At 32.4% G+C, this 13,719-nt stretch overlaps 4 protein-coding genes across 4 annotated transcripts; 2 read left to right on the top strand and 2 right to left on the bottom strand.

The window, feature by feature from the left end:
* Positions 1-1,589: 1,589 nt before the first annotated feature.
* On the top strand, positions 1,590-2,378 carry LOC146951327 (uncharacterized). The gene is made up of 2 exons (XM_085747285.1): positions 1,590-1,871; positions 2,054-2,378. Exons 1-2 carry the CDS (start codon positions 1,734-1,736, stop codon positions 2,189-2,191), a joined length of 276 nt encoding a protein of 91 aa, XP_085603411.1. The 5' UTR covers positions 1,590-1,733; the 3' UTR covers positions 2,192-2,378.
* Positions 2,379-3,391: 1,013 nt separating this feature from the next.
* On the bottom strand, positions 3,392-6,802 carry LOC146951326 (glyoxylate/hydroxypyruvate/pyruvate reductase 2KGR-like). Its single transcript, XM_085747284.1, has 2 exons — positions 5,084-6,802; positions 3,392-4,026 (listed from the first exon to the last, which is right to left on the bottom strand). Exons 1-2 carry the CDS (start codon positions 5,507-5,509, stop codon positions 3,505-3,507), a joined length of 948 nt encoding a protein of 315 aa, XP_085603410.1. The 5' UTR covers positions 5,510-6,802; the 3' UTR covers positions 3,392-3,504.
* Positions 6,803-6,951: 149 nt separating this feature from the next.
* Positions 6,952-10,118, top strand: LOC146951325 (rop guanine nucleotide exchange factor 12-like). The gene is made up of 7 exons (XM_085747283.1): positions 6,952-7,372; positions 7,495-7,611; positions 7,760-7,914; positions 8,065-8,139; positions 8,238-8,513; positions 8,784-9,104; positions 9,437-10,118. The coding sequence occupies exons 1-7, from the start codon at positions 7,117-7,119 to the stop codon at positions 9,836-9,838; spliced, it is 1,602 nt and encodes a 533-aa protein (XP_085603409.1). The 5' UTR covers positions 6,952-7,116; the 3' UTR covers positions 9,839-10,118.
* Positions 10,119-10,722: 604 nt separating this feature from the next.
* LOC146951324 (photosystem I reaction center subunit VI-2, chloroplastic-like) lies at positions 10,723-12,367 on the bottom strand. The gene is made up of 3 exons (XM_085747282.1): positions 12,194-12,367; positions 11,795-11,921; positions 10,723-11,037 (listed from the first exon to the last, which is right to left on the bottom strand). Exons 1-3 carry the CDS (start codon positions 12,325-12,327, stop codon positions 10,858-10,860), a joined length of 441 nt encoding a protein of 146 aa, XP_085603408.1. The 5' UTR covers positions 12,328-12,367; the 3' UTR covers positions 10,723-10,857.
* Positions 12,368-13,719: the final 1,352 nt, after the last annotated feature.

Genomic DNA, 13,719 nt, shown 5'->3' with positions numbered 1-13,719 from the left:
AATGCTCCTTTCCTGAGAATTAAGGTTTCGCTTGGGGTGTAGGAAGCAATTATGTTGGGCTACCGGTTAATGGGTTGGGATTTATGCACGGTGCATAAGGATTTCCTTATGCACCATAACCACACCCTTATAGGATATCATTGAAAAAATGTTTTGCTAACATGCGCCTTTGTATGCTCCAAAGACACATGTTAAGATTCCAAACATTTTTTTTACCTTTAAAACATTGTACGCATGACTTTTAAAACAATATTTCTTTTAAAACAATATTTCTTTAACATGTGTCTTTAGGATAACAATGCATTGAAAAAGATAAATGTTAACATTCTCCATAAAAAAATATAATGATGCAATGAAAATTGTAATGAATCAATCATTTTAAAACATTCATTTTTTTTTTACAAATAGATCAATTATTTTTGGTCGAAATAAGTATGAGTCGATTGATTTCTAATCAATTTCTGAGATTGATAACTCATGCTATCAACACTGCAGGGAGAATCCAAATCCGATAATCAAAATAGTCATTTCCATTTTATCATAAGCAGATTTCTAATACTTAACGGATTAAAGTTAATGTTTTTGAAACTTATCAAGTTAACCCCAATTTGCGGCGAAATGGCTTCATGTTTAATACAAGTAATCAAGTGTAGAATGAATTGGTAGTTTGGAACACGTAATATGAAGCTGTCTTTTTGGGACAACAAAGATATGGTTGCAAGTAACAAAAATCAGCTTGAAGTGAAATGTGGATATCTATTGTCATGAACAATTACATTTTTTTCTTGACTCAGTCATAAACAATTGCATAGATAAGAATATATATAGTTTTGGAGTAATCTATTTCATAATTAAATCTAGTTTATTCAATCACGTTACTAAAAAAAAAAAAAAGAATAAATAAAGAAAAAGAGCAGTAAATAAAATAGATAAAATATACAGTTACTCAGTTAGGAAACAAATTGTTTTTGTTCAAGAACAAACAACTAAACATTGGTCCACTTTCACCCTTTCGTGTCAATGGATAGCAATTAACTTGTGTCCATTCAAATTTCAATAATCACTAACGTTAGCCAAATAGCAAAAGATTGTCTCCAACATACACATATACCATCGAGTTATGATATAAACCATAAATCATTTCTTTGATTCATTGAATAATTAATGTATTTGATCGATAATATAGACTAGATACATAAGTTGTTTAATAAATTTAAAAAATAAATTTTTTTTTTGTTATAATAATGATCGGATAATATACATAGAAATATAAAAGAAGAGGGGGAAAAACATAAAAATAATTTAATGAAAATTATTTCCTTTTATTTTTGGCCTCACCAGGTTTATCTAGTACAGTGCTTTGCACATCAATTTCCTAGTAAAGACAACATGAGTGACGACAAGGACCATGATGAAAAGTATGAGTGAGGTATGAGAAAGTTAGTACATACATCCATTAATAGAAAATGCTCAAAATCTCTGTAACCAAAGGAAAAATAAAAATAGTAAAATATGCCATATAGGCATATAGTATCAGTGCTAGCGTGATATGGTGATTTAATTTGAGTCATTCCCTTAACATAAGGAATGCAACCATGTTTTTTTCCGTGTCATTTTAAAGTCTATCTTCTTTCCTTTCTTTAGTCTTCAAAATAGAAAGAAAAAAAATTTATATATCAATGTTTAGATCTCCTTTCAGTTCTTGGAGATAAGGTTTAACAGTAACTTCAAAGATGTTGGAAGGTAAAGCTATGATAGAAGATACTGACATGCCAACTAAGATGCAGATTCAAGCCATGGCTTATGCTTCTGAAGCTCTTGATCTATATGATGTTATTGATTGCAAATCCATTGCTGCCCACATAAAAAAGGTTACATTTTTCTCTTCAATTATTGTATTATACACACAACACAACATCATTAAGTTGTTCATTTATAGATGTATATATAGTAATCACTTATTTATTAAGAAACTAAATAACTGACTAAACATGTATTATAAAGATAAATTGATATTCAAATATTATTTATTTTTCTTTGAATGTCATGTTAGGAGTTTGATGCAAGATATGGTGGTGGATGGCAATGTGTGGTAGGTTCAAGTTTTGGGTGTTTTTTCACTCATTCTAAGGGAACTTTCATATACTTCACTCTTGAGACTCTCAATTTCCTTATTTTCAAAGGAGTTTGAGTCACTTTTTCTTCATCTCTTCCCCCCTCCATAAGTATCCTCAGGGCAGTACAAGAGAAAAATGCAGATCATTTTCCTTTATCCTTTTTTCTTAGCTATTTTCCCTTTTCAGATGGAGATTATATTAGTAACAACTCTCACTAGTCATTAAGTGAATAGTTAGACCTTACCTTTGTAATGTTTTGAAGGGTGCTTTGCATTTGTAGTGTTCATTTTGATTTTGTATATATGATGATGGATATTTAGCTTATTTAGTTCAGTATTTTCAATGAAATAGATCTTCAGTTTTTCCTTAGCTGATTTTAACATGGTCACCTTATCTGAAAGCTGTGTGGATGTACTTTTCCAATCCCTCATTTATCCAGTCTAATAGTCAGAAGCAGTCACAGAACAAAAACTAGCTAAATTACATATATGAAATAATTTTTATGAATCAAGCTAATTAAATTTAAAATAAAGAGTACACCAATATCAAATTGAAGATGAAGAATTTGCAGATGTTTAAAGTATATCAGAAAACAACAATAAGGCCAATTGAAATTGGATTAGAAGAAAAACTAATAATGGAATCAAAGGTAGGAATCCGATTCGAATCAAAGGTGGGGACAACCTTTTCTTTTCAAGTCCCTGATGTGATATCATCATTGGTACTTTTAACTTTTCTTTTTCATTTATCCTTCTCCTTATGAGAAATATTTTAATTGGAAGCCAAGTCTATATCAATCAACTGAAAATGAGCAGATAGACTAGTAAACCAGCTCAAAACTTATAGATCCTTTAATGGGCAATTAAGTAGCCAATTTCTGATTGTTTACCTACTCTTAACTCTTAAGTGATTCTTCTTATGCTACATTATCTTTTAAGTGTTTTATGCACATTTAATTCAATAGGGTAATTATTTGAAGTAACATTCAAGCAACATACACTTTTATCAGTTTATCCTTATGGTCAAACGATTATTGCAAAGTATTGCCTTTTCAAACAATAAAATTTGATTGCACAGTAGAAAATTGATTCTTTATTCATAAACAGTTCTTTTTATTAAGAACGTTGCTTATTTTTAAGGAATCTGACTTGCCACATAAATGAGCTCTCCTAGAAAAGAAAATGGAACTTTTGTTGATTATATGGAACCTATTTAAGACATCACCTTGAAGATGTTCTCACATATGTTTCTTGCATACAAGAACAACAAAGAAATTATCCAAACAAAATCATGTGTTCAGAGCATCACACCAGAAATATCTATAGCAGTTTAACTTGTATAATAGACATTGACATACCATTATTCAAATATAATTCAATCAATGATATCACAAGACTGGAGTCAAAAGTGGCTTGCCATTAAAGTGGGCTTCCAAGTTTGCAATCAAAAGGTCTGACATGTCTTTGCAAGTCTCCACAGTGTCACTCCCTATATGAGGAGTGAGCACTACATTCTCAAGGCCTAATAACTCCTCAGGAACATTGGGCTCATTCTCAAGCACATCGAGTCCCGCTCCACCCAACCGTCTTTCGACCAACGCAGACACGAGTTCGGGTTCGTCGATGATTGGTCCACGACCAATGTTGATGATAACCCCTTTTGGGCCCAATGCATCAATGACTTCACGACTCACAATGTGACGTGTTTCGTCGGTGAGGGCACATGCTACAACAAGTATTTGAGAGTTAGCTGCCAAATCAAGGATGTTAGGGTAATACTTATATGATCCTGCCTCTGGTTTCTCAGATCTTGAGTGGTAACTAACAGGGCATCCAAATGCTGCAGCTCTCTTTGCTATTGCTGAACCAATCCTTCCCAAGCCAACAATTCCAACTGCTTTACCACTAAACTGAAATACACAATAAAACAATTATTCATATGATTGTATTATGCTTTTTAAATTAAATAGCTTAAAAAAAATACATGGAGGACCAAGAGCAATCATTACTAAACTATAAACAAGCCATTTTTTGTCAAACAAATTTACTACCATCAATTGTTATTGATTTATGTAAAACTAAGTGATATTAAGTGGATCATTATAGGTTGGATCTATATTATTTTATTTCAATCATAGAATATTGTTCATATTATATTAGTCCCACAGTTGTTTGGTCACGTTAGTTTTTGTTAATAGTCTCCTCATATTGGAATGAGATAAGATCCAAAAGATAAGTTTATAAGTACATGAAGTTACAACCTGATTTTGTAAAAGTTGAGTTAGGTTCGACCCAAATTTTTAAAAAACATCAACATTCTTAGGTCGCTATTACCAAGTCACTCAGATACTCTAGATGTTGACATGAGTGGTGCCTTAAAACTTAAAAGTCTCACATCTGATATGATAAAACATAAAAAGTTAAAAACCAATTCTTAAGTGAGTCAATCTCATCTTTTAGGTTGAGTTAAAGTCAACCCCAATTCTAAGAGCATAAGTTTGTACATGCCTATAATTACAAATTTTGTCATCTATGGTTGACTTTATGGTGTCGTCGACCGTATACAATTAGATTGACTTTTGTTTCCTTAACCAATTGTCTTAAAGAACATTCTAGACACTCTATTTCTAACACTCCCTTTAACACGTAAGCTTCTATTGGGGTGAAAGTTATTATCCCAAATACTACTGCTACTAGTACTGTTATTATTATTATTATTATTATTATTATTATTATTATTATTATTATTATTATTATCTATTTAAAAAGAAAACACATTACACAGATTCCACAAATACTCAAAAACAGACATGAGTCGGTATCAGACACCGACACACGACATCTATGTTATTTTCTTAAATTATTATCGATATCGGTGTGCCGTTGTCATGTCCGTGATTGTGATTCATAACTTCGGACTAAAAAAACAAAAACGTTAAAAGGGTGAGGTTGAAAAGAAAAAAGGACCTTAGAAGTTAAAGGATAATCAGAACATTTCCAAAGCCCATTCTTGACATACCCATCACTCTTCGGAATCTTCCTGAACACAGCCAAAGCAAGAGCAATAGCAAGATCAGCAACATCATCAGTCAACACATCCGGCGTATTCGTAACACAAATCCCTTTCTCTCTGCATTTTTTCAGATCAATTTTATCAAATCCAACACTGTAAGTAGACACAATCTCAAGATTAGGAAGAGAATCGATTGTGTTTGCGTCCGCTCCGATTTTGGTGTTGCAAACCAATGCACGAATTGAATTTGCGTGGGTTGTTTCTGAGAAGGATTGGAAGGAGGGATAGTTCCAGAGTTTGAAGAGGTTGAAACGGTTGGAGAGTCGTTCTTCGAGGTTTGTGTTCATTGGGTATGTCATTAGAACACCAATGCTTTCCATTGCCACAAACAACAAAGGTGTGTGTGTTTTGCTGTGAGATACAGTACAACAAACAAACACTGCTAAATGTTAAGTTATAATTTTTTGCTAACATTCCTTTTTTAGATACATAAAATGACAAATAATTTTTGAAATCACACACAAAATGTCCAGGTTCAATTACGACGTACTATCTAATAATTTTGACATTTTTATCGATTGAGCTAGAATGTATGAAGTATGAACTACTACTCTTATAATTTTGAGTTAGATTAATTTTTATATAGATGATGTAAAACTTTTCCATCCATCCATCAAATACTTTTTGTAGATATTTTAGAAACTAATTAAAAAAGAGACAACATAAAATAATTTGATTCCTTTAATACATAGTTATGTTTAAAAAAAATATATACGATTCTATTAAATCTATATATACTATGATTATTGACAACATATTGTCAAAGTTTAATTCTTACTACACAAAGTTCCTTTTTGATGAAAAAATCATGGACATGTTTGTGAAACCGGTATTTTGTCAAAACTTGAACTTCGACGAAACATTCTTATTTTCGCAACGACATTCCCATATAACTCAAATCTCACTTTTGAAAATTTTATCTTCATCTGTTGTTAGATTGAGTAGAATCCACAAATCACTCTATAACAATTTCCGAGTCTTGAAGTATTTCTTGACCCTGATGTACTCTTGTTTGGTATGACTTATAGACACAAAAGATGGGTAAGAGACGAGCGAGCTGAGCGAGTGAAGCGACCTTCCTTGTCCAAAAGTGGGTTAAAGAGGAAAAATGACAAATATGAAATATGGACAACTATCAAAATCCAAAAGTTTATTGTAAAGGCACTGAAATGAGTTATTTAAATGTCACTTTTGAACTTGGCTATTTTTTAAATGTCACGGTTGAATATGAATGAGTTCTATATAACTAAGTTTTAATCTAATAATGTATCTATAAAAAGATGTAATGTGGTCATAAAATATGATAAAAGACTCGATAAATATATTTGCAGGTGCAGATGCCAAAATAAAATAACTTGGTACTAAGATTTTAGACATGACAAGCAGTATAACAATAACAATCTACAATTGGAAATTTGAATTGAAATTGAAATATAGTATATTATGTTCCTTTGATTTTTCAACTTAGGCATCAACACCGTTGAGTGATGTTACTTTGTAATTGGCTAGGCGTGCATGTCTGTCTTCCCTGGTCTGTAGGTATCTATATTTGACCTTCAATTAGAACCTCAACTTAAGCAAATTTTCAACTAACATAATAATAAAAAAATAATGCAAATTTTGTTTTTGTTTCTCTCTCACTCTTAAACCCATCCCATTAATTTCTTATACAACATGCACCCCACGTTCACACAACCATGCTCAAAAAAGAAAAAACAAACACAAAAACAAATCACATCCACTCTTTTGTCAAACTAAAAATGCAAAACAAAAAAAAGCTACAATTTCATTTCTTACTATACTTTGGCTTTCTCACCTGCATTATTCCTTTCTCTCCCACTTTCTCTCCCTTTGAGGGTCTCTTACACCCTATGTTTTGTTCTCCCTTGTTCATCCATTGAAATTTTTTAAGTTTTCTTAAAACAAAATGGTTAGAGCAGGGGAGCAAGAACAAGAAGGTTACAGGAGCAAACTGTTTAATTTCAGAGGGATGTTTGATAGCAATGCAGGGAAACATACTAAGAGTTTGAGCGTTGACGCAGCATTGGATCAACAACTACCTAATGAAGATGGTTCTGCCTCATCAAAAAGTCAAGGATCAAATTCAGACAAAATTCCTAAGGCAAAGGTAATTAGTAAGGAGGAAATCGCAGCTAAGGAAGCCAGAGAAAAACTATTGCAAGGTTCGATCTAACGAACATTATATATTCGCTAATATCATTCAAATTTTGTTACAATAACATATTTGCATGAAGTTTAGATTGTCTATAATAATATTTGATATTCGTGGTTGTTTTTAATTCAGAGATGGAACAGATGAAGGAGAGATTTGCCAAACTGCTATTAGGTGAAGACATGTCAGGTGGAGGAAAAGGTGTTTCATCTGCTTTGGCACTGTCAAATGCATTCACAAACCTTGCAGGTATGTATTTTTCTTACTATACAGTTCTTGCTTGATTTGCAAGGAACAAATATTTTGTTATATTCTTCCCATTTTCAGAAAATGATTCATATCATAAATGTTCTATTGTTTTCATTTTCCTCATTTGTTTTCTCATTTGTGAATTCAGCATCTATTTTCGGTGAACAAAAGCGCCTAGAACCAATGCCGGCAGAAAGGAAAGCAAGATGGAGAAAAGAAATTGATTTGCTTCTATCAGTCACAGATTATGTTGTTGAAATGGTTCCTTCACAGCAAAAATCTAAGGATGGCACAAGTATGGAGGTAATCTTCTCCCTCTCAGTTTAATTACTCTTTACAGGATATTTGTATTTCAAAACCTGCTGTTAGATTGAAAGCTTAATTATAAATATTTATCTATAATACCCATCCTCATTGTTGTTATATGATTGAACCTTACTTTTGAATGAATAGATTATGACGACACGACAACGAACAGATCTCCATATGAATATCCCGGCCTTACGCAAGCTCGATGCAATGCTTTTCGTAAGATTAATAACTTTGCCTACACATTTGTCACCTCTTGAATTTCTAAATTTTGAATCGATTGTTGATTGTTTTGAACAACTGGTGATGATGAGCAGGAATGTCTAGACAACTTCAAAGATCAAAATGAGTTCTATTATGTATCAAAAGATGCAGATGATGCAGACGGTGACAATGCAAAGACAAACAGTGATGATAAATGGTGGTTACCTACACCGAAGGTTCCAGCAGAAGGTCTATCTGATACAGCTAGAAAATTTTTACAATATCAGAAAGATTGTGTGAATCAAGTACTTAAAGCAGCCATGGCAATAAATGCTCAAGTTTTATCAGAAATGGAGATCCCCGAGAACTATATTGAATCCCTCCCCAAGGTGAGACAAAAAAATATCTAGTGCTATCTTAAGTGTCTAAGTCTTAACCCTCCCGTTCCCATGAGAAAAACTATAGTAATCTGGGGTTCGGCCGGAAGATAAGAAAAACCTGGCCAAAGACTGCTCCAGTCAAGGTTCAAACTCGGGTGCTCCCAATGCATTTGTCCTTATTAAACACTTGAATTTAACCGCTTAGTTACGACTAGTACTATTTACTTAGTTAAAAGTAATCTCACATTTTCTTACACAATTTAAATTTGTCTTTTTCAGAATGGAAGAGCATGTCTAGGGGACGCAGCCTACAGGAGCATTACAGTTGAATTTTTTGATCCTGACCAGTTCCTATCAACCATGGACTTGTCATCAGAACATAAAGTCGTAGATCTCAAGAATAAAATTGAAGCATCAATAGTGATTTGGAAGCGGAAAATGAACCAAAAAGATAACAAATCTGCTTGGGGTTCTGCTGTAAGTTTGGAAAAAAGAGAGCTCTTTGAAGAGAGAGCAGAAACCATCTTACTTCTAATAAAGCACCGATTCCCCGGCATTCCTCAATCTGCATTGGATATAAGCAAAATCCAATTCAACAGGGTAAGAACATTAAATGATAAATGATTGTTTGGATTGATTTATTTAATCTTATCTACTAGCTCAAGCACTTGTGATACTGTTTGAGAAACCTTATGGAAACAACTTATGGCATGGTCATAAGCTGTTTTCAGCTTAGTTCATAACCTCACCAGGATAGCTTATGAAAATTTCACTTTATATTTTTGTTATATAAAGAGCTTATCTATAAGTACTTATATGATAAATGATTATCCAATAAGCGCTAAGCTAATACATATACGAATATGATGAGGTTGGAAGCATCATCTAACATAATCATGTCATGATAATGGATTTATTATATATGTTTGCAGGATGTAGGGCACGCCGTTCTCGAAAGCTATTCAAGAATATTAGAAAGTTTGGCATTCACAGTACTTTCAAGAATAGATGATGTACTTCAAGTCGATTATCAAACTCAAAATCCATCCGGAAAAAGGAGAATTTCAGTTTCAAAGCCATGCCCTAGTCCTAGAGAAGAGACAGACAACGGCGGCGCAGAATTGCCTGGTGCAATGACACTATCAGATTTCATGGGTTGGGGATCTGATCAACCTGACACAGATATGAAGAAGGACCCTTTTGAAATTTCAGATGACTTTTACAAAGACATTGAAACCAAGCAGCAACAAAAACTTCCGGCCGTAGTAACCAACAAGAAGGTGTCATACCTCGAGACATTGGGAGTCATGAGAAGTCCGACGTCGCGTCATTAAAGGACCGTACTTAGATTCATAGAGATGTGTAATTCGTCGGAGTCTTGTTTGTTTTTGATCGATTCTCTCCTTTTGTACATAGGAATGGCAGAATCAATTGAGACACTGTCAGAGATTTTTCCTCTGAAGGATTTGTAGTCTGGTAGCTACCAACTTGAGGTTTTTTATGATACCACAATGTATCATTTCTATTGTTTTGTGGTAATAATTTTTATGTAGACATCATTACCAGCTAATGTGTGTAACATACAACTTCAACTAGTATTTTACTTTCCATAAACTTTTGTTTTATAGAAATTTACTTTCTACAAAGTATTAGTCTAAAATTGATATTTCCATCCTAACCATGTTTTCACAATTTATCAAAGTTTTAGCAGACCTTGCTCTGTATTTTTACTATATCAAAATAATGTACATATATATATATATATATATATATATATATATATATATATATATATATATATATATATATATATATGAACGTTTAGAAGAATATCTAAAATTTGATCTTCAAAATATTCAAAATAGCATCATCATATGATTCAATGGTTATAGAGTGATTTTAAATTTTGTAAAATGTTACTTCGTGTGCAAGTATGCTAGTAGTTACACCCAATACCGAAAGTTTCTAATATCAAGTGAGTGTGTGCAAGATTACTGACTAGCTTTATCTTATTTATACATGAGTCCATATGAAAATGAAGATAATAAGGATAGCTAATCTAACTGACTATTAACTAACTTCATCTCTAATAGAGAGATGACAAGAAATGATCTTGAACGTATAAAACACATAAACGGCCGAATTAAGACCAACATCCTAATGAAATTGCTGCATACTAATATATCTTTGCTTCAATTGAAAATAGAGACATTGACACTTTATTAAGACTAGTAATAGGCATCATTGAATTGAAGTAAGATGTAAGCATACATACACATCATGCAATAAGAGATAGATATACATGTTCAGTTCAAAATAAGAAAAGTAAAACACATTGAACTGGGAAACTAGATTAGATCTTGCCACGGGGACCGAGCTTTGGTGGAAGCTGTGGACCTTTCTTGATTGGTAGAATGTCACCTGAAGCTGTGGCACTGAAGTATGCAAGAGTTGAACCACCTCCTAGGATCAAAAACTTGAGCAATAATCCTCTCTTTGTGAATGGAGCTGCAAATGTCTCAAAGAACTTGCTCTGCAATGCCAAGTTTATATCAACAAATGAGAGATCAAGTTTGTGCATTTTCAATCAAAGAAATCAATTAATTTGGTATGAAAAAAAAAACATTTTGCTGCCATAAATCAATTTGTTACAGCATCGAATACACTAATATACTACTCCCTCATTCTCATATTAAATGTCTCATTTGAAATATTTGTTTGTCTCACATTTTTTTGTCGTTTTAGAATACCAATGAAGAACTAATTACATTTTTCTACTAATATACACTAGCTACTACTTTAGCAAGGATACTTCTTGTTTTCTTATAATAAGGACTGGAGCGAGTACTAATACGAATACTTTAGTAAGTAAAACTCATTTTATCAATAAGTACACTCAATGATTTTCTTAAGAAGTGTGCATAACCTTATAAAGACACTTAATATAACACAGAGGGAGTATAGTCTATAGGACAGCAAAGGAGGCTTAAAGCGAACTTATAATGAAAACATGTTTGATTGTCCATAAGTTATTTTCAGCTTATTTTCATAAGTTTTCCAGGTTAGCTTATAGAAACAGCTTATATGAAAATAGTTTAACTTTATTTAATTTTTGTTATAAAAATAGCTTATACAGAAACACTTATATGATATGTGCTTATGCTAGATCAACAAAATAATCTATGGCCTTCCTAAGCCTAGACACATATAAACATCACTTTGTGTTCATTACTCACTACTAAATGAATGCACAAAACAAAGTAAAGTGATCTAAAATCCAGTAGACAAACCTGAAGAGGGTTGTATGGTGAGGGTGCATCTGAGCCGTACAAATCCCACTGACCTGTAGTGTTGCCAATATCCTCCAAATCAAAGTACACACTCTTGTCACCATACTTTGCTACCACAGAGCCACTCCTGCAAGTTAATTATGTTATGTTAAGCTTACACATACACATATAATATGAGTTGATTTAATTTAAATAAGTGTTTGTGTTATAAACTGCAAATAACTTATCTAATCTAAATAGGATCTCATATAACTTAAGAAGTTTACTTAAATAAAAATTGCACTACAAACACTTTATACTTTAAAAACATAAACATTAGCGTAATAAAAAAAACGGACAGACGAGTATGGCATGCTAGTTATATTAATTGAAATAATTAGTTCAAAGTTGTGAAAGTACCTTAAATTCTTGGATTTGAAACTCTGGCGAGAGGGCTTGAAAGATAGCTTAGTTCCAGTAATGGAACTGCCAGCAAGACCCTTAACATTGAGACCAGCTGGTTGTACACAAGCTAAGGTAGCAAGGGAAGCCATATGGTTTATTATTTTCCACTTAATTCTCTTCCTCTTGTGTGATCAAAATGTGACATGCTTTGGTTTTTGATATCTTATGGTATTACTTGGATTGGAAGAATCTCATCTTAGATGCCACGTGGCAAACTGTCTATGTTTTCTGAATATTTAGAAACTCATTTATAACATGCCACGTGTCTGAAGATGGATAAGCCTATCCACTTGGATTATATTATACCATGATTGATAAAACGAAATTTTAGATGAGACATACTAAAAATAATAATTCATTTTTTGGATGGAGAGTTTTGAAGTATAAGAAATAACTTTTCTTTAAAAAATAAAATAAAATTCAAGAAGCTATAAAATGTTTTTAAAAATAAATTAAGTGTGTTTGAATAAGTTTGGCAATTGACCCATTTGGTGCCAAAGACATAAAATTTGTACATTCTCTGATTTTGCAAATGTAAATTTGCAAACTCAAGAAAATTAAAAACTCTAATATATTGCTCTCTAATCTCTATTAAGAACTTCTTTTTTCTTTTCATAGTCAAATACGTTCAACATATAACAATTTATTTTATTTTATTTTTGGTCTAGATATAACAATTTATGAAACACTAATTTTCATTTATCCGTTATATTACTTCTCCTTAGATATTACTTGAAATTTTTGGTCGAGCTCGACCATTGATGGAAGAGGAAAGAAGCAAACAAAATATACACTAGCGATTGCTTTTGAAAACATTTTTTTGGTGAATAAATATATAAAAGAAATATATAATTTAACAACTAACAAAAGAAAATATAAATCCCTCAAAAACTTCACAGCTTAAGTGTAAAGTAATATCTAATGAGGGATTATTTTTGCAAAATCATTTTGAATCTTTGCAAAATTGTTCAGGCATATGTTGTATGGAAAATTTATCGAGCCCGACAATTTTTATTGCTTGATCAAATTAAGAATCATCTTATCTTGGTGGCGCTCTTCGCGATGAGCATTTTGGTGCCCGTCTAAAGTTTTTTCATAAGCAAATTGTCTGCTGCAATACTTGCATGAGTGAATTCTCGAGTCTGAAGATTTTTATTGCTTGATCAAATCAAGCATGTCTTGGTAGCACTCTTTGAGCATTTTGGTGCTCACTTAAAGTTTTTTGAGAAAATTGTCTTTCGTAGTACTTGCATGAGTGAATTATGAGTTTGAGGACTCATCGTTGATGTTATCTTCATGTTTGGGTTTATTATTAACCCAACCTAACCAAGATGAAGATAAATCTTTTTCAAAATTCTTTGAGAATTTGGGTTGAAAAAGATCGAAAATTGTTCTTCGAATTGCTCTCCCACACTTGAAAATAACATTTTTACCCCCTTCCAGCGGTAGTTAACTATCGTCCTCCCAGCGGTAGTAACTGT

This window comes from Medicago sativa, chromosome 2 (assembly GCF_051527215.1).
Source record: "Medicago sativa cultivar Bolivia chromosome 2, Bolivia_mono, whole genome shotgun sequence".
NCBI classification, from domain to species: Eukaryota; Viridiplantae; Streptophyta; class Magnoliopsida; order Fabales; family Fabaceae; genus Medicago; species Medicago sativa.
The sequence above is the reverse complement of the archived record's forward strand: the minus strand, read 5'-3'. Positions and strand labels throughout refer to the sequence as shown.